The sequence below is a fragment of the Telopea speciosissima genome, chromosome 11 (assembly GCF_018873765.1).
Source record: "Telopea speciosissima isolate NSW1024214 ecotype Mountain lineage chromosome 11, Tspe_v1, whole genome shotgun sequence".
Classification (NCBI taxonomy): domain Eukaryota; kingdom Viridiplantae; phylum Streptophyta; class Magnoliopsida; order Proteales; family Proteaceae; genus Telopea; species Telopea speciosissima.
The window spans coordinates 10,916,270-10,935,851 of NC_057926.1; the positions used below are offsets into that span (position 1 = coordinate 10,916,270).

General features: G+C 42.0%; 1 protein-coding gene across 1 annotated transcript; it reads right to left on the reverse strand.

Moving 5' to 3' along the window:
* Positions 1-1,012: 1,012 nt before the first annotated feature.
* On the reverse strand, positions 1,013-18,278 carry LOC122645890 (transmembrane 9 superfamily member 8-like). Its single transcript, XM_043839290.1, has 7 exons — positions 17,961-18,278; positions 3,519-3,683; positions 3,306-3,415; positions 3,097-3,205; positions 2,885-2,997; positions 2,626-2,776; positions 1,013-2,513 (listed from the first exon to the last, which is right to left on the reverse strand). The coding sequence occupies exons 1-7, from the start codon at positions 18,072-18,074 to the stop codon at positions 1,356-1,358; spliced, it is 1,920 nt and encodes a 639-aa protein (XP_043695225.1). The 5' UTR covers positions 18,075-18,278; the 3' UTR covers positions 1,013-1,355.
* Positions 18,279-19,582: the final 1,304 nt, after the last annotated feature.

A 19,582-nucleotide genomic window follows, 5' to 3' on the forward strand; every position in this document is an offset into this window, starting at 1 on the left:
TTCATCACATTAAATTGATGATGAAATCTCTCTTCTGTTTAAATATTGAAGACGGATACCAATTGTTTCAATAGCCCATAAATGGGTTGGGAAGGAAGAGTGTATCTGATAGACTGGTAAGTCCCATCAAGCAGATTTTTGTTTTCCATAACAAATAAAAAAAGACATTGGGCAATCAAAAGAAAACTACAATTTCTGAAAGGCAAGGGATCTCTACCTGATCGTGTGGGGGGCCAATGAGAACACACACAGGTGCATCAACATGGATAGAAGTATTTTATGGGGGTGAGGCTGTAATTTCACATTCCTATGTCTTCGCAAGATCCACGTGACCAAGCAGCATTATATTTTTCCTTACTTTATTTTAAGAAAATAGGTGTGGATTAAAAACACCAAAAATTTGATAAACTATTGCCTGCTTGCCATTGATATGGTGTCATTTCATTGTGAAAAATAGTTTATAGGAATAAGGTAAATATATATAGCTTTGTTAAGGTTATGCACATTAATCCAATAATCCAACCTTACAATATAGATTCTACATCTCGAACGAAGTCCAACCTTGATAAACCATGCAATACATACCCATTTATCTTCTGAGTATTATCATTTAAGAACTCAAAATGATTGTCAGTTTCAAGATACCTACATAATGATCAAAATCCAACCTTGACAGCTCATATTTTCATTTGAAGGAACATATAAGGTGTCCTATTTCCTGATATACTACTAACTTCATTAACTTTTTTAGGAAACATAGAATGCTATTGTGTTCACATTATGCTTGCATCCCAAAAGCTCTTCATACTTCCACTTCTACTCTCTGGAGTTCAACCTAATACTTCTTTTAGTAGCTTTTCATTGGAAAACTAATCCAACTTTGCATAACTAAAATAGCATAAACATACATTGTGTGTCAATGTGAGAGAAAGGAGGAAAAGGATTGACGTTTTACTGGCACGACAATTCTAACCTGAAATAAAGCAGAGAGCACCTAATAGCAAAATCAGCATTGATACACTGAATTCTTTCATTTCTAAATGCAGTTTGGTGTGGATGGCAACGTGCCTTGACAATTCTCTCACAGCTTTTGTTCAGATACAAGAAAGAAAAATTAATCAAAAGGACCTGTGTAAAAAGAACAAAAAAACAGAAGAAAGAAATGGGAGAATCTAAGAAGCTATCAAGAGGTTAAGAAACAATTTCTATTCAAACAGAATCAAGAGCGCTTCGATATGCAAAACTCAACATTAACTCCCAAAGTTAAAGAGTAACCTGCCATCCATATCCAATCCGGAGAGAATTTTTTGCTTCCTCCGAAAGATGAACCAATCAGCCACCCATCTGAACTCATGTCAATCAATCTTCACTGATGAGTAGATGAGCCTTGTGAACCAAAAGCAAGCATAGAAACCAATTGTGCCAGTCAGCACAAAGAATGCATACGAGACAATCAGCATGTAACCAAAATACAGCACCCCAGATATTGGCTTCGTGATCTCGAGTTTTGTGAAGAAGTAGAAGGTTGCATAGAGGAAGAGGTAGAATGCGGACGACCCCGAGGTCAGATACGATCTCCACCACCACAAGTAATCCTCACTGCACAGCTGGAAGTAACACAAAACGATTGTGATCTCCGCACACGTGACAACAAGGATCACGAAGACTATGAAGAGGAAGCCAAAGATATAGTAGGATTGGTGTAACCAGATAGACGTCAGAATGAAGAACAGCTCAATGAAGACAGCTCCAAATGGGAGTATCCCCCCAATCAGGACTGAGAAAACTGGGTTCATGTACCAGGCCTGCTCTGGGATCTGCCTTGGAATCTTATTTGTCTTCACAGGTTCCTCAATTGCAGGCTTCTTGAACCCAACGTAGCCACCCACAAATACAAGTGGGACTGAGATTCCAAACCAAAGAAAGACGAGAGCAAACATGGTCCCAAAAGGAACTGCTCCTGATGACTTCTGCCCCCAAATAAGAGCATTCAAGATGAAGAAAATGACAAAGACAACTCCAGGGAACATGAATGCAGTTCTGAGAGTGATTTTCCTCCACTCTGTTCCCTTAAACATCTTGAATAGACGGGCTGCAGAGTAACCAGCAAACAAGCCCATGAAGACCCAGAGTAGGAGCATGGCTGTCATTAACCCACCCCGATTTGAGGGGGAGAGGAATCCAAGAAGAGCGAAGATCATGGTGACAAGTATCATCCCAAAGAACTGGACACCCGTACCCACATAGACACAGAGAAGATCAGAGTTCACTGGGGCCCTGAAAACATCTCCATGGACCAGCTTCCATCCTGTCTCTTCTTGGGCTTCTTCTTGGGTCTCCAGTTGGTTGTACTTGGAGATGTCACGGTACAGTGTCCTCAACATAATCATAGCAACCATGCCCGACAGGAAGAGAACAATCATCAAAGAATTGACAATTGAAAACCAGTGGATTTGGTCGTCAGTCATAAGGAGATAGGTATCCCATCGTGATGCCCACTTCACATCACTAGGCTACAAAAAGGAACAGAGAAATAATTCATATCAGGAACCAACAATGCTACCACCACTCTAAAAAGGTAGGAAGAAAGATTGTAAACAGGAAAAAGAAATGGTTAATACTCACCTCAAACTCGACATCATATGTGAATATAATTTCCTTCTTATCTTCGACCTCTTGAGGAGAATCAGAGTTGGTAACAGTTCGTTTTGCATGTGGGTCACAGGTCGTTAACCGAGTCTTTTCATTCCACTCACCCTCATATTCATGTTTAACACTGGACACATCAATGGAATCAGATACTATATCCTGAGCATAAACTAAATCTGTCAACAGGAATCAGTATAATCATCCCACATGACAAGGGTTGCCATAATAAACTGACCTGAATGGTTTGACCTCAAATCCCACAATCCTTGCAGCGTCAGTCTGTAAATCTTTGTGAAACTTCACGGTAAATTGTAAATGGTTGTGGATAAAATGCTTTTCACCCTTGACCTTCAAAATAATAAAAGTAGAATAAGCAATTGTAAATGAACATATCACCAAGTCTGATGACAAAACAATGTGTCCATTCTAAATGAGTATGATATTTACTCCAGTATATGCCCCTTTCAGTCCAACATGAAAGCCATGTTGATACACCATAGGGAATTCCTGATCTTGCCTTCGCATAGGAACAGCCAGAGGAAGATTATCCAAAATCCTGTAACATACAATATAGTTTCCCCAAACAGTTATGGCTATAATAATGAGGTGAAAAAGGTAATCATGTAGAAATCAAGATCCCAATAAAAGAGCCTCACATGTTGACCCGATATTCATCGTCTATCTTTTCCTTGAAGGCCTTTGTGGTTTTTTCATCAAGTACTATCCGGCAGACCACATTACACATCTGTGGTTCCCTCATTTTAAACTGCAAAAGCACCACTTTAATTAGAAGAAATAATTACACACCAACAAAGTTGCAAAAAATAGCAAAGCCAGTGAATTATCTATATCTAAGATAATTAACTAACCACATAAGGAGAGTTCTCAATACGGTCACCACGAAGAACTTCTCCAAGATTCTCAGCACTGTCAATTATTCTCTCTGGAGGGCAATAGGGGAGAGAATAATAGGAGTAAGGAAGCTGAGTCTTTGTGGAGGTCAGTTTGTTAACTTTCACCTTCAACAGATCCCCCTGCACCCAGAAGACATAAATTTTAACACAAATTAGAAGCACTATGAAGCTTGAAAGATTTAACCATCAAAAAGGCATATATAGTATTATAAAAAATTTTAGTACATGGTTATTATCTTGTTGACCACATTGGTGTGAAGTGTTTCACCCCCTTCTTTTTGTCTCTTCAATATATATAAAAGTAAGCCCACCCGAAACAAGGGAAAACTACAATACACGGCCCCGTTTGGCCCCACTGTAATTGTGCCACATGGATAAATGATGTGGCTGCTCCAACTGTTGGATATAGAGGTCATGATTGTGTAAAGTTTACAATCAAATTCAATGAAATACCCCCATGTGTGTCCAATGCAGAGCTAACCTCGAACCCACAGTTCAAGGTATCAGTATCGGATCAGCCGTATTGGTATGGAGGCCGCGACAAATACCATAGCGGTGGTATCGGTACAGGGGAAGGTAAAATGGTCCAAAAAACCAAGCTATCAGTACAGGGGAGAGTAAAATGGTCCATAAAACCAAGCTATCAGTGCAGGGGAGGGTAAAAGGGTCCAAAAAACAAGGTATTGGTATTTTGAGGAGCAAAACAGTCCGATCCACAGTCGTATCAGTATTGGTATCGGCCGAGATCGATACTGATACTGATACCGATACCTAAGACCATGCTCAAACCGGCGGTGTATGCCAGTGGGAGATCAGCTTGCAAAAGCATAGCAGGTATATGGATAGAACCAGATATCTCGATGAACTGAAACTGATATACAACCGTGGGAAAGAAAAGAAAATCTCTTGAATTGGAGAATCGAAACCAAAAAGAACCACTGGGACAAGGAGATTTTGAATCAGTTCTGACAAAGCAAAAAAAATAAAAGAAACACTAGAAAAGGAGAATGTTACCAGGAATCACCACCTGGTCTGCAGGGCTGGAATCACTACCAGTACCCCCACCCTTGGAATCGCTACCAAGGGTTTCCTGAAATCACTATCAGGAAAATACTGAATCACCATAGCAAGGAACACTCTGAATCACCACAGAACCAAAGGCTGAAACCAAACTTTTCATTAATTAAATCATTGCATTACATAGCATATCAGGCCACTAATTTATAGACTAACCCCTCATCTTTCTATTCTTAACACAATTAACAAATCAGAAACATTCCTAAATTCTTAAACTTGAGAACTAAGGATCAGAAAATAGAAACTTTCTAGAGCTTCTTGAGTTTCTAAAACTAGATTAAACAGTTTTTTAACAAAACAAAAACAATCCAAATTAGTAACTCAATATGGACCCAATCTACTGAATCACCTTAGATGAGGCCCAAACGGCCTTAAAAAGCTGTCATGTGGCAGGCAGATAGAAGGGGTCCAAATGGCCATTTAGGAAATCATGCTGAACCTGGGTCACAAAATCCTATTGGGTTCACTATGGGGCCCCCCAAGCTCTCAATAGATCACTATGTAAATGGGGTGGCAATTTTGTAATAAAATAGAATTTCCAAGGGACTATCGGTAAGTAAAGAATTAATGGGACACAAAGGGAATTAGAATTATTGTCATGGAACAGACTTCGCATGAAAGTTAAGTTAACGACGGGGAATAAAGGGAAAAAGGAGGGGTAAATATGGAAAGTGAGAATAAACAAAGAAGCAAAATGGTAGGAAGCGAGGTATCATCGTCTTTTTGCAAACCACTAGCTTGGTTGGTTGGTGGCTTGCCAGTTGAGTGCATGCCCCCAGGAGGTCAAGAGATAGACTCTCCTGGATTGCATATATTTCAAAAAAAGGCACCCCTCTCTCCCCTTCCCCCCCCCCCGGGGAGTAGATGTAGATTGTTGGCTTGTCTTAGCCTTCCCCGTAGCTTGTAGTTGGTCTATGGGCCCTTGAAGAGGATAGACCCAAAACAAAAAAAAAAAAAAAAAGGTATCGGCTTCAACCTCTAAACCCCCAAACCAGAGGCAGAAACCATAGTAGTTTTGCATGAGAAAACTCTCTAATGCCGCCACGGATCAGCCAGAAACTGGAAGGAAGGAATCACAATGATCAACCTGCTTAGTAGTAATCAACGATGGCCCAATGATCAGGTAAGTAGTGAGTTTATTTTCTGCCACTAATTCCAGTGCAAGAACTGAACCAATCAAGTTTCAGTTCAAAACTCTTACTCCAAGTTGGATTTTGGCCAGAGGGTTTGCATGAAGAGTCGTTCAGAGAAGGGAATTAGTTTCCTATATATATATATATATATATAAATATATGTATGTATGTATGTATAGAGAGAGAAAGAGAGAGAGAGAGAGAGAGAGACAAAGAAGTGAAGGAGATCAAATTCACACCCTCAGACTGAAATACCGGCCAGGCACGTTAGGCCAGAAAGGAAATAGTAAGAAGAAATAAGAAGGAAGAAGGGAAGGGAGGAGAAGGCAGGGGAAGAGATGAGACAGGGGAAGGAGAGAGCATGCAATTACAAGCCAGCAGGCACACCCAAATCAATTTTCTATTCCATCAAATCTACCCAATGAATTGGGTTACAAGCATATTTATACAAACAAAATTGAAAGTTTCCTAATTGTAGTCTAATGCTGAAATAGAAGTAACATATAATTCTATCTCCTAATTATCTAACCCAATCTAAAACTATAATGGAATCAAACTCTAAGACTAAATATGGAATGAAACTCTAGCCTAAGTGAAAGATCACAAGATAAATCCAAATAAGTAAATAACTAAACTACTAATATCCTACTATACCCAAATCTCAATTTGGGCCCGGTTCTTGGTCGGAGCTCTCAAACAAGTTCGGCCCGGTCCAAAGAACTGCTGTTGCATCAGGAAAAGACCCCCCCTAAAAAAAAAAATTTAAGTCAATAGTTATAAAATTAATGGGCAAGACAATGCTGTCTGGTCGCGTAGCCCCTGCACCAGCACAGGGACCAATGAGAGTGCACATAGGGGCATCAACATGGATCAGACTTTTATTTCAAGAGGGGCTTGATTGTACTTTCGCGCGCTCCTGTGTCTGGGCGCAGGAACCACGTGACCAGGTAGCATTCTTTTTCCAAAATAAATTTAGTGTAATGATTCTCTATAAGAACCTTAGAGGGGACCACTCAACAAATGCAAGGACAGACTTTGTTGAGCTGCCCATCCCAACAGTAACAATCCTCCCAAACCACATCTGCATCTCTCACCTTAACAATGTGTGGCAGAACAAAGACTACATTAGATTGCAATTGCTTTCCCCAAAACTTATCATATATAATATAACTGCCCTCAAGTTGAAATGCCAAAACCACTTTCAATAGAAGGCTTTGTTCATCAGTTGGACCTTCCAAAACCCAGCACACAATTTAAGCAATTAAGAACAGAAGTTCCCATCAAGATCACTCAGTTTGCTTGAACTCCCACAGGAGTTGCATTAATCAAACTTGACCACATCATCTGTTCATCTGTAATAGGGTATTCTAGCATTTGAACAGAGACTATTTAGAGATCTAATCGTCTAATTCTTCGGGTAACAACTCGTTTTACATGGCTTAGAGTCATCAGTTTTGTTATCCTAAAAGATTTCTGCAATGGAAAGTTCCCTTCATCAAATCTATTTGACATTTTTTTTCCTTTCTATTTCTTTGTTTGAATCACTCTTACCTCTTTTTGGCACCTGTCTTTGGGAAGTACCATCAAAGTACAGAGCCCAGCTCCAGTCTAATGATATGACTGAACAAAAGAATTTATTTACCAATGGAAGCAGTAGAAATGAATATGACAAGTAATTTGGTAGCACATATGGATACTTCACCCCAACATGTGGCATGTAACCAAATGATCGTTCAGAACAGCCTATGCTGGACTGGGTCAAACTCGAATTTAACAAAGTTTGGTGTCAATTATATTTATTATTGTATTTTTATGGTTGTCAGAGATGACAATGCACATAACATCAGAAGATACCAATACCACTACTGGTCAATGTAGTAACAACAATTTGGTCTTGAATAATGAGGTGGAGAAATTTACAAGGATGGATGCAGTCAGATAATTAAGGCTATATTGTCTTCAAAGATCTCTGGACATCATCCTCAGTCCAATTTTGTTAGACGCATAAGAAACTTTTCTGGTCCTTAGCTGAGCATGTGGTTTTGAGGGAATTGTTCCCAAGTTCTACTTCCTAAATTTTAGTACTTTGAATTCACTAAAACATTACTAAGGCTCCAAAATAGTTAGTTCTTCATGTTAAAGCATTACTAAGGCTCCATTTAGTTTGTGTTGATGTTGTTTGCCCCCCCCCCCCTTTAATTGTATGCCTCCCCCTTTGACTTCGTTATTATTATTCTATTATCTCTTATAGGATCCATGTAGCCGAGTCCATTAAGTTGGGATAAGGCTTGGATGTTGTTGTTGTTGTTGTTGAAGGGCTATTAACATGTAAAATCTCTTCTTCTGTCAATTAATTCTTTGTTTTCATCTCGTCCACATGCTTGTAGGAATCTGCCCCCCATGAGATATACCACTACTAATGCAGTTAAATAACATTGTCAATTCTACTTCGTTCTTCGAACATGTGCACTGGTTTTTAAGGGTCATCAATTATCTCAATAGATTTCCTTAAATGTTTTTTAATTCCCTTGATGTTTTCAGGTTGGGCTATTCAATTTGTAGATGAAAGAATACTAGCAGATCATAATTGAGCTTCTTTTCTCATTTCTTCTTGGCCTTAATTAATTGAACCATATGCATTCATAGGTGGCCTTGGGGTTCTCATTTCTTTTGTTTTCTTTCCTCTTTTTTATTTTTTTCACTTCACCCACATAGAGAGCATCACTATTTTTTTTTATCACCAAGAAGACCAAAATGCAAACAAAAGATAGAAAATTGAACTCAACCTGGTAGCGATCCCGGGGTTTGAAAACCCTATTTGGGTTGGCTATGGGCCCACCCAAATAATAAGAGACTAAAACCAAAGTGTTGGTGGCAAAACAGTAATAAACTGAAGTTTATGAGAGAATGGAAGAATTGTAATTAGGTGGAATCTTAAATGGCTGTTAGGGGAATAAATAATAGGAGGACATAAGGGGGATATGAAATTAAAGGAAGAGGATAGAGTTTGAATGAAACTGAAATGAAGGATAAAGGGGAGACTATTTTAGGAAACAAAAGAGAAAAGAAATAAAAGGGAACTATTGAAAAAGAAGGGGGGGGGGGAGAAAACGGATCGTATCCTACCTCTCCACGAACCAGAGGCGGAGACCCGCAACCTTCGAAGGAGAGAAACTCGTTGGATATGCTTCGGCTGGTCCTACGATTTGAGGGAGAGGTCGATACCGAGAGGATTAGTGATTGGACATCATCTTTTAGCCCAGACAGAAGGGGAGGAGATCAAATCAAGATCTGAAACTACCACCAGGCGACCGTTGCAGTTTCAGCAGTGAGGCAAAGCTTGGTTCTCACAATAGGACAGTGCTTAAGGGTTGAGGTTCAAAGGTTTGGTTGCCCAAGGGAGGTCTAACTCCGACCCAAGTTTGACAGAAAGAATGAATAGAGATAAATATCCAGCAAAGGGTACTGCTGGTATCATTAGGGCAGGAACAGTAACAGTAAAAGAAGAGAAAATAGGAAAGAAGAAGGATGAGGAAGGAGGAGAGAGGGTCTCACAACACAGGCACTGAAACAAAAACCAATATCATTCGATTATCAAATCTATTCAATGAATAAAGTTACAAACATTTTTTATAAAATTGTAGTCTAATGATGAAATAGAAGTAAAATCTAACTCTATCTCCTAATTAATTATCTAACCAAATCTAAACTATAATGGAATCAAACTCTTAAGACTAAAAATGGAATAGAACTCTAGCTTAAGTAAAACACAAGATTACAAGATAAATCCAAAAGACCAAAGACCAAAATTTGGACCCGATTCTTAGTCTGGGTTCTCAAACAGGCTTGGCTTGGTCCAAGGAAATGCTCCTGCAACAAAACCAATGCTAGTGTATTGGGTGGAAAAAGAAATTGATGCTAAGAATAGAAAACAAGTCAAAGTTGAATAACCAAGCCTTCCCAAGAAATGTTTTCCCAAAATATGAAGGGTTTAACATGGGTTCCTTATTCCCACAAGAAATGACATTGTTAGGTGCTTGACCAATACGCCAAAAGCTCCCGAGCTAATGCAACACGTTAAATAAAGCCCTTTAACCTATCTCATACTAGGGTGGCTCAATCTAGCACCCATACACTAGAGTGGATCCCATTAGGCACATAAAAGACCACCACGCTTCCGCAGTTGCCGTCCTTGGCGGCTCACTCTAGGCAGCTTTCACTCTGGCGGTTGTGATGCAGATCCAAGTTCACGCAGGAAGAAGAAGAGCAGCCTTTGATTTTCGTTGGAGCCTTATTTTATATATTTAGTTTTATTAGGGTTAAAACAGTCTTTTATTCCCCTCCACGATTTTAGAGGGATGATGTTTTTGTTTATTTGTTTGTTAAACTTGTACTCCTAGTTAGAGTATGAGTCTACTGTTTTTATATTGTTTTTATTAGGATTCAGGTTAAGGGAAGTCACTACTCCTAATCTGATTAGGATTGGTTTTAGGATTTAGAACTAGGACTCCTAGTTCAAATCTACATATCTTTGTAAGGCCTTTTGCCCCCCCCCCTTTTATTATAAATAGAAGAAATCGTGGGCAGGCTCCCCCACTTATTATTGCATTAAAAAAACTGTGTTTCAGATCTGAGATTGCTGCCATCGAGCTGCTGCCTCTGCTCCATCTGCGAGCCTGCATCCTTGTGGACTCAAGGTGGTTAAAGGGTGGGTTCTCCTACGACTCCTTGCACTGTGAAGGTCAGGAGGTCTTCTTCAATCTTCAAGCTGTTGCTGCTCTTGCACATTAACCCTGCAACTTATCCATTCAACCCTCAACCCCATTAAACCTGCAACTCCTACTTCAACTAGGACTCCATTATAATTCCAGATCTAGCCATCACCTTCAAACCCTATTCTCAGCCCACCTTCCCTACACCATTCCCCACACTCGACCTCAGCCCTAGCCTATAATTCCCACTCTAACCCCATCATCTCTTCACTCCATTAAACCCTAAAGCCTGTGACCCGATTCTGCCCAAAATTGCAGAAATTCAAAACTTCTCCAAACCCTAATATCTTTATACCATTAAGACCTCTGAAACCTGCCTTTTAAAACCCTATAAACCCCCTTGTCATTTCTTAGCCCTAACCCTAAATTTTGCCCTAATAACCCTAGTCTGCCCATTCGGCCAACCCTTAGACAGAACTGGTCCTAAGTGGAAGTTATTTCACCTAGGCTACATCAAATTGGTATCAGAGCCATGGCTGAACATGGCAGCCCTGCTATGGATCCCACATGACCACCCCAACCTGATTCCCTTCTTGCGCAATCATGGCTATGTGCAGAAGATCTCAACAGACCAGCAAGTTCTTGTTGATCTAATGACAGCCATGGAACAAAAGCAAGCTGCGCCTATTATAAACAACCCTCTATACGTAGAGGAAGATCGGCTACAAGTCCATTCTGAAGTTCATGGCACTCTGGGAAGGAATGAGCACTACAGAGATCATTCCAGACGTCACAGGGACCACAGAGATCAATCTAGACATGACCGAGGCTACAGGGATCGAAGAAGATATGACAGGGATGACTACAGAGAAGATAGGGACAGAACTACTGAAGCACCTCGAAGACCTAATTTTGAGGAATATTTGAGATCCTACTTCACTGGAGATGAAGCCCAGAACAGAAGATTTGATACACAGAAGGTCAAGCTAGAATTGAAAGAGTATGATGGGATTGGTGATCCACAGAAATTCTACGACTGGCTTGCTGCCCTAGATGACTACTTTGATTGGTATGATTTGCTTGAATATCGAAAGATGAGACGGCACGCACTAAATTAATTGGTGCTTGCTCGAGACGTGGCGCAAGACAGAGAGGGATATGGAACGTTAAGGTAAAGCACCTACCAATTGGGAGGATATGAAGTATGATTTGAAAGAGAAGTATTTACCAAGACACTATACAGCTCAGATGCAAGACCAATTCAACTCCCTTCGTCAAGGGAATATGACTGTATCCGAGTACATGCAGAAGTTTGATTCTCTCTCATCTCGCACCGACACAATAGAAAGTGCTACTCAAATGTTGTCCCGATTCCGATTGGGATTGAGATCTGACATCCTCAGAGCTATTGGCGTTGTGGATGTTCTGGACGTCAAGGATTGCTTTGAGAAGGCATTGAAGGCAGAAGACCTATTGAACACTACTAGAAGGTTTGGTTCTACTGTTGTCGACACGGAAAATCTTTTCAAGCATCCAAACCAACTAATGGTTACAATAGAGGTAATAACACCACTGCCTGGTTCTACACGGACAGCCCCTTACACCGGCAGACTCTTCACGTGTGGACAAGGGTAAAGCCCCAATGACTACCAGTGAGTCCAACACTTGTTATCACTGCAATGAGAAGGAACACTATGCTAAGGACTGCCCACAACGACAACGGCAGATTCATGTAGCTGAAAAGGAGGAAGAAAGCCCTGATGAATTTGATGAACAGGGTATTTATGCATTACCCCCCGAAGATGGTGATGATGGGACTGCTTATTTTGACGACTTGGGTGATGAATTTGAAGATACCCGAGGTGTACACGTAGTAGCACGTATATTGAGTGCTGAATCCAAAGGTGAAAATTGGCGACGTAGTTGCATCTTCTATACCCGCTTGCGAGCAGGTGAGCGCACTACCCAGATAATTGTTGATAGTGGTAGCTGCATTAATGTTGTCTCTGAAGATCTTGTGAAGAAGGCGAATCTGAAATTTGAGAAGCACCCAATGCCCTACAAAGTCTCCTTATTGAATGGGAATAAGCTTGATGTGAACAAGCGATTCTATGTTCCCTTACAAGTCCAAAAATATTCAGAGGAAATTTGGTGTGATATCATTCCGATGAGAATGACTGATGTCCTACTAGGGAGACCGTGGCTTTATGACAATGATGTTGCTCTCCTAGGAAGAAAAAACCTCTGTGTGTTTCAACATAAAGGAGAAGAGATCAAGTGGTACCCACTTAATTTGCCTGCAGAAATACGGAAACGTCGTGTCATGGCACTAATCAAAAGGGGACAGAATCTGAAAATAAATTGCTAGTTGTTCCACAAAGGGAATTTGAACAAATCAGCCATGATACGGGACTGGTTCTTGCCTTGGTGACTCAAGAGGTTGCTGCCCCAACCGAACAGAAGTTTGCACAACCCATCAAGGATCTACTGTAGGACTTTTCAGATGTAGTACCCGAAGAACTGCCCAATGAGTTGCCACCACTCAGAGATATTCAACATGCCATCGATTTGGTACCTGGTGCTATGTTACCAAATCTGCCCGCCTACAAGATGAGCCCCTCGGAGCATGAAGAGCTTAATAAACAAGTTGGAGAGCTTCTCAAGAAGGGATTTATTGAAGAAAGCATAAGCCCTTGTGCTGTTCCAGCCTTGTTGACACCGAAGAAGGATGGTTCATAGCGCATGTGTGTGGACAACCGAGCTATCAACAAGATCACCATCAAGTATAGGTTCCCAATTCCTAGGCTTGATGACATGTTAGACATGCTGTCCGGTTCTAAGATCTTCTCCAAGATTGACCTCCGCAGTGGATACCATCAGATCCGCATACGGCCTGGAGACGAATGGAAGACAGCCTTCAAGACCAAAGATGGATTATTCGAGTGGAAGGTCATGCCCTTTGGCCTGACGAATGCACCTAGCACCTTCATGAGAGTCATGACCCAGGTACTTCGTCCTTTCATCGGTAAATTTCTTGTTGTTTATTTTGATGATATTTTGGTCTACAGTAAAGACCCCGATGAGCACATAGACCACCTGAAACAAGTTCTCAGAGTACTCCGGCAAGAGACGTTGTTTATCAATTTAAAGAAATGTTCCTTCATGCTGCCCAAGGTTGTTTTCCTTGGTTTTATAATTTCTTCAAAGGGTGTTGAAGCTGATCCGGAAAAGGTTCGAAGCGTGGTTGAATGGCCTACTCGAAGACATTTCTACGAAGCTTCCACGGTTTGGCTTCTTTTTACAGCGATTCATTCGCAATTTCGGTGCCATCATGGCACCCATAACCGAGTGCACCAAAGCGAACAAGGGTCCGTTCGCATGGACAGCAGCCGCTCAAAAGGCCTTCCAGATGATCAAGAAGAAGATGATGAAGCTCCAGACTACGCCTACCCAACTTTGACCATATTTTGAAGTTGCTACGAAGCTTCCCATGTTGGTTTAGGCGGAGTTCTTATGCAGAGTGGGCATCCTATTGCATTCTACTGATGAGAAACTTAATGATGCCAAGACTCGGTACTCTACTTATGATATAGAGCTTTATCTTGTTGTTAGTCTGTGCGGCGGCATTGGAGACACTACCTTATTGGCAAAGAGTTCGTCTGTACACTAATCATGAGGCACTCAAGCACCTCCACTCACGGAAGTCCATTAGCACCAGGCATGCTAAATGGGTTGCATATTTCTGAGATTTCAACTTTGCCCTCAAATACAAGTCGGGAAAGGAAAATACGGTGGTGATGCCTTGAGTAGAAAAGTCTCGACCTTGAACACTTTCTCACCCATGCACTTAGCATCGAGCAGATCAAAGACGAGTATGCTAGTGACAAGGACTTTCAAGTCCTATATGCTGATTTGAAGCAGGGTGGACAGCACCCTATGTACTCCTTGCATGATGGTTACTTGTTCTTCGGAACCCGGCTGTGCATTCCCGATTCGTCCTTACGACACCACATTATCAGGGAGTTACATGGAGGAGGTTTAGGAGGACACTTCGGAAAAGATAAAACCATCTTACAGGTAACTGATCGGTACTATTGGCCTCACTTGACCAAGGATGCAGAGTATGTAATCAAGCAGTGCCGAGTTTGCCAGCTAGCTAAAGGTACCAAGCAAAACACAGGCCTCTACTCACCACTGTCGATTCCTCACCAGCCATGGGTTGATCTCAGTATGGATTTCGTACTTGGTCTACCCCCTACCAGAGAGAGATTTGACTCCATCATGGTGGTTGTTGACTGATTCACCAAGATGGCTCACTTCATTCCTTGTCGAAGAACATTTGATGCATCCCACATTGCCAAGCTATTCTTCAAGGGGATTGTTGGCATCCATGGGTTACCCAGTACCATTGTATCCGATCGTGATGTGAAGTTTATGAGTTATTTACGAAAGACTCTATGGCTGAAGACAAACACCAAGCTCTTGTTCTCTCGCATTCCACCCGCATCGTGACGGCATGAGAGGTAGTCAAGAAGCCTTGGTAATTTGCTGCGATGTTTGGTCCGAGATTATGAGAAGACATGGCCCTCTATCCTTGACATTGCTGAGTTTGCATACAACAACTCCGTGAACAGGACCACCAGTCGTACTCCCTTCGAGATTCTTCTTGGGATACAACCCCGCCGCCCGATTGATCTCACTCCCTTACCCCCTGAAGCTCGGGTAAGTGTTGAAGTCGATGAGTTTATTCATCATATCACCGAAGTGCATGCAGATGTTCGGCGCAAAATTGCACTCAGTTATGATCACTACAAGTCCACTGCCGACAAGCATCGCCAGTTCGTTGAGTTCAAGCCAGGCGACATGGTCATGGTACGGGTGAATCCAGAGAGACACCAACCGGGTGTCAACAGTAAGCTCCATCCAAAGAAGATGGGTCCATACAAGTTGTTGAAACGTATTGGCCCTAATGCTTATGTTCTAAAGTTGCCTGATGATATGGGCATAAGCAATATTTTCAATGTGACTGATCTATATCTGTACACGGGGCATCATTTCGATGATGGCGACTCAGAGCACATGTTGCGGCTGCCCCAACTGAAGCCGCCTCCGGAAGAAGTAATTGAAGAAGTTCTGGATGATATGCACAAGACGACTCGTCAAGGCGCGTTATCGCTCTGTCCTTGTCAGTTGAAAGGTCGCCACGCCACGGACAAAGACGTGGATACATGCCGATGATTTCAAGAGGCTCGATCCGGAGTTGTATGATCGCTACATGGCATTCACCCATTCATCGGAGATGAATGTTTCTAAGCCGGGAGAGCTGATGCAGATCTAAGTTCACGCAGGAAGAAGAAGAGCAGCCTTTGATTTTCGTTGGAGCCTTATTTTATATATTTAGTTTTATTAGGGTTAAAACAGTCTTTTATTCCCCTCCACGATTTTAGAGGGATGATGTTTTTTGTTTATTTATTTGTTAAACTTGTACTCCTAGTTAGAGTATGAGTCTACTGTTTTTAAATTGTTTTTATTAGGATTCAGGTTAAGGGAAGTCACTACTCCTAATCTGATTAGGATTGGTTTTAGGATTTAGAACTAGGACTCCTAGTTCAAATCTACATATCTTTGTAAGGCCTTTTGCCCCCCTTTTATTATAAATAGAAGAAATCGTGGGCGGCTCCCCACTTATTATTGCATTAAAAAGCGTGTTTCAGATCCGAGATTCTTGCCATCGAGTCTGCCCCTGCTCCATCTCTGCGACTGCATCCTTGTGGACTCAAGGTGGTTAAAGGGTGGGTTCTCCTATGACTCCTTGCCTTTGTGAAGGTCGGGAGGTCTTCTTCAATCTTCAAGCTGTTGCTACTCCTGCACATTAACCCTACAACTTATCCATTCAACCCTCAACCCCATTAAACCTGCAACTCCTACTTCAACTAAGACTCCATTATAATTCCAGATCTAGCCATCACCTTCAAACCCTATTCTCAACCCACCTTCCCTACATCATTCCCCACACTCGACCTCAGCCCTAGCCTATAATTCCCACTCTAACCCCTTCATCTCTTCACTCCATTAAACCCTAAAGCTTGTGACCCGATTCTGCCCAAAATTGCAGAAATTCAAAACTTCTCCAAACCCTAATATCTTTATACCATTAAGACCTCTGAAACCTGCCTTTTAAAACCCTATAAACCCCCTTGTCATTACTTAGCCCCAACCCTAAATTTTGCCCTAATAACCCTAGTCTGCCCATTCAGCCAACCCTTAGACAGAACTGGTCCTAAGTGGAAGTTATTTCACCTAGGCTACATCAGGTAGGTGGTAGCCTTTTCCAAGCGACTCCACTCTGCTCCAGGGTTTTTGCCGGGCGGCAGGTAGCCTTTTCTTGACGGCTTTCACTGTACTCTAGGTAGCCCTCTCCTAGGTAGCCCTTTCTGTGGCTTGAATCGGTGACATGGTAGCTGGCTCTGATAGCAAATGTTAGGTACTTGACCGATATGCCAAAAGCTCCAAATCTGATGAAACACATTAAATCAAACCCTTTAACCTATCCCATACTAGGATGGCCCAATTTAGCGCCCATGCACTAGAGTGGGCCCCATTAGGCTCATAACAGACATCACAAGAGCTCATCATTTAGCAGAAATATGAACTACTTCAGCAAAGGAATACAGGCCACTGAAAGCATTCCCACAGTCCAGACTTGTCTGGCAGCCTGGCACAGCTAATCACTTACAGTTACTGCCTTCTTCACCATTTCTATCACTTACAGTCACGGTCTTCTTCACCATTGCTTACTCACTCACAGACCGTAATAATCGAGATGGAATCTCATAAGAAAACTAAATGAAGTGGGAGAATAAAGAAAAAATAACAGTTCTCGAAGGAGAAAGAGAGCCTAACCATGGGAGGTTCAAGCTTCAGAACGAAAAGTTAAATTGGTCTCTTCCAACCGAATTAACGGTAGAAACATTCATGAAGTGCAGATCTTACAAACATTCAGTATAAATTACATCAAAGAAAAGGCATTAACTTTCCAGGAACCACCAATTAACCACCATTAGCCGGAACATCAAGGGAGTATGAATTCCTTCCAGCTCCAGCTCCAGCTCCATAAGAAACAATCACCCCGCGAATGTGTTAAACTAATAAAATAACAATAGATATCCACAAAACCACAACTCTCCATCCTTCTAAACTAACTGAACCATCGCTCGCAAACGAAATCCACGGAGCAACGAAAAACCATGATTTTTTTCCTTAAAATCGATAAATATACTTAAACTCTAAGCTACTAAAGCAGGGAACCACCCAGATCTAAGGAGGAAAATGCAGATCCAACAAATCAATCACCACATCAGATTTCAGGATTATTACCCCTAGGTCAACCCAAAGAGTGAAGAGAATAAACACTAAAAACAGTCAAATCGACTCCGAAGAAGGAAAGAAAAAACCAAAAACGATAACAAACTGACCTTTTGGAAATCCTCTGGAGCGACACCGGGAAGATAGAAGCATTCTCCATGGATGAACAACTGAAGAAGTGTAGAGATCCAGAGACTAAGCGCTAAGACCCGACGACTCTCCATGGCATCAGGGAGAGAGCTTAGCACCTAAAGAGGCTTTGAAGACGAAAGTGGAGATCTGGATCCGCAGCTCTCTCCCTCTTTCCCTCTTCTTCAATCTTACACTATGCTTTGTATTTGTTGTTCTTTATCTCTTTCTAATTTAATTAATATATATAACACGGGAAGAACGAGACTGGAAGCTGTACCACGCCACCAAATGGGGTTTTTAAAAATCTCGTCTCCTGGGTGAGTGCTGATTCTGAGTTGCTTCGCTCTTACACTTCCGAGTTTCGGGCCAACTAAAACCAGATCCAGAAGTGTTTTTTTTTTTTTTTTTTTTCATGAAATTATTATTTTATCCATGGTTGAGTTTTTTTTTTTTTTTGGGTAGAAATCCATGGTTGAGTTAACCACAAGTAAATTCCAGCACATATTTAAGGGCTGCTGTTGATGAAAAATTATCTCCTCCAGTTCCTTGCCCGGCCCAATTCCCTAGTTCCTCTAATAGGGGGTGGTGGACCCCATTCGGGCAGAGTGTTCGAGCAGGGGTAGGGTGGTCATTCCAACTATTGCGTGTAAAAACCTCCATCGTTCGGTTTGCCTACGGATGAGCCTGCAAAAAACCGAGTGAGCGCAAGAGAGCCGATGTGGCTCCGGCCTAGGACTCTCCGACGCACAAGTCAGGTCTCCAGTGCAACAGCGTAACAGCTAGTAAAAAGTAAGATGAGCGTTTGAGCTCCATACTTGAGTATTTATAGAGGAAGATGAGGCGGTTGGAGGAGTCCTAGTATGGTAGGAGTTCTTCTCTTGGAAGGCTCTATCCCGTTGCGCAAAGTGGAGAGTTATTTTCGGGGTCAGACTCCCGTTAAGGTAAGAGTACATATCTAAGTGTGATTCCGTATCGCGATAGGATTGTGGCTCAATCCTTATCCTGTGATTCTCGGATTGTGCTGACGTGGCTCCACGATTCCCGACGAGCCGTTACGATGGCTTTTGTGGAGGGCTCGACCTCCGAGCTTGGCCACAGTGGTCGGCCTCGGCTGACAGCCGTGAGGTCGGCTCGGAGTCGATGGCCGATTTGGGTGGCGCCCCGCGGTGCGGGTGCTCGGCACACAGGAGATAGAATGCCAGATCTGTCGGTGGTCAGGTCGGCCCGACTTCGCACGGCTCGGTTCGATTATCAGACTGTCCTCGACTCGGCCACATGGCAGCTTCTGATTGGTGGGGTGATTAATGCCTTATCACCAACCACCCCTTGTTAGAGGAACTGGGGAATTAGGCGAGACAGAGAACTAGAGGGGATAAAGATCCTTCTACTAACTACATTGCAAACTCCTTTACCAAGAGGGCTCTATCTAATGTATATAGGATCGTTTGGCCGAACTTGATCCCTATTTATTTGAAAAATCACAAGAGTGTAATCCGTTATTATCAAATAAGGGAAAAAGATCTCCACTTGGTGGTGTTTCCTACGTCCTCTCACAAGGCACCAAGAGATGATGCCTCAAGCGTGCTCACTCATTGACCCA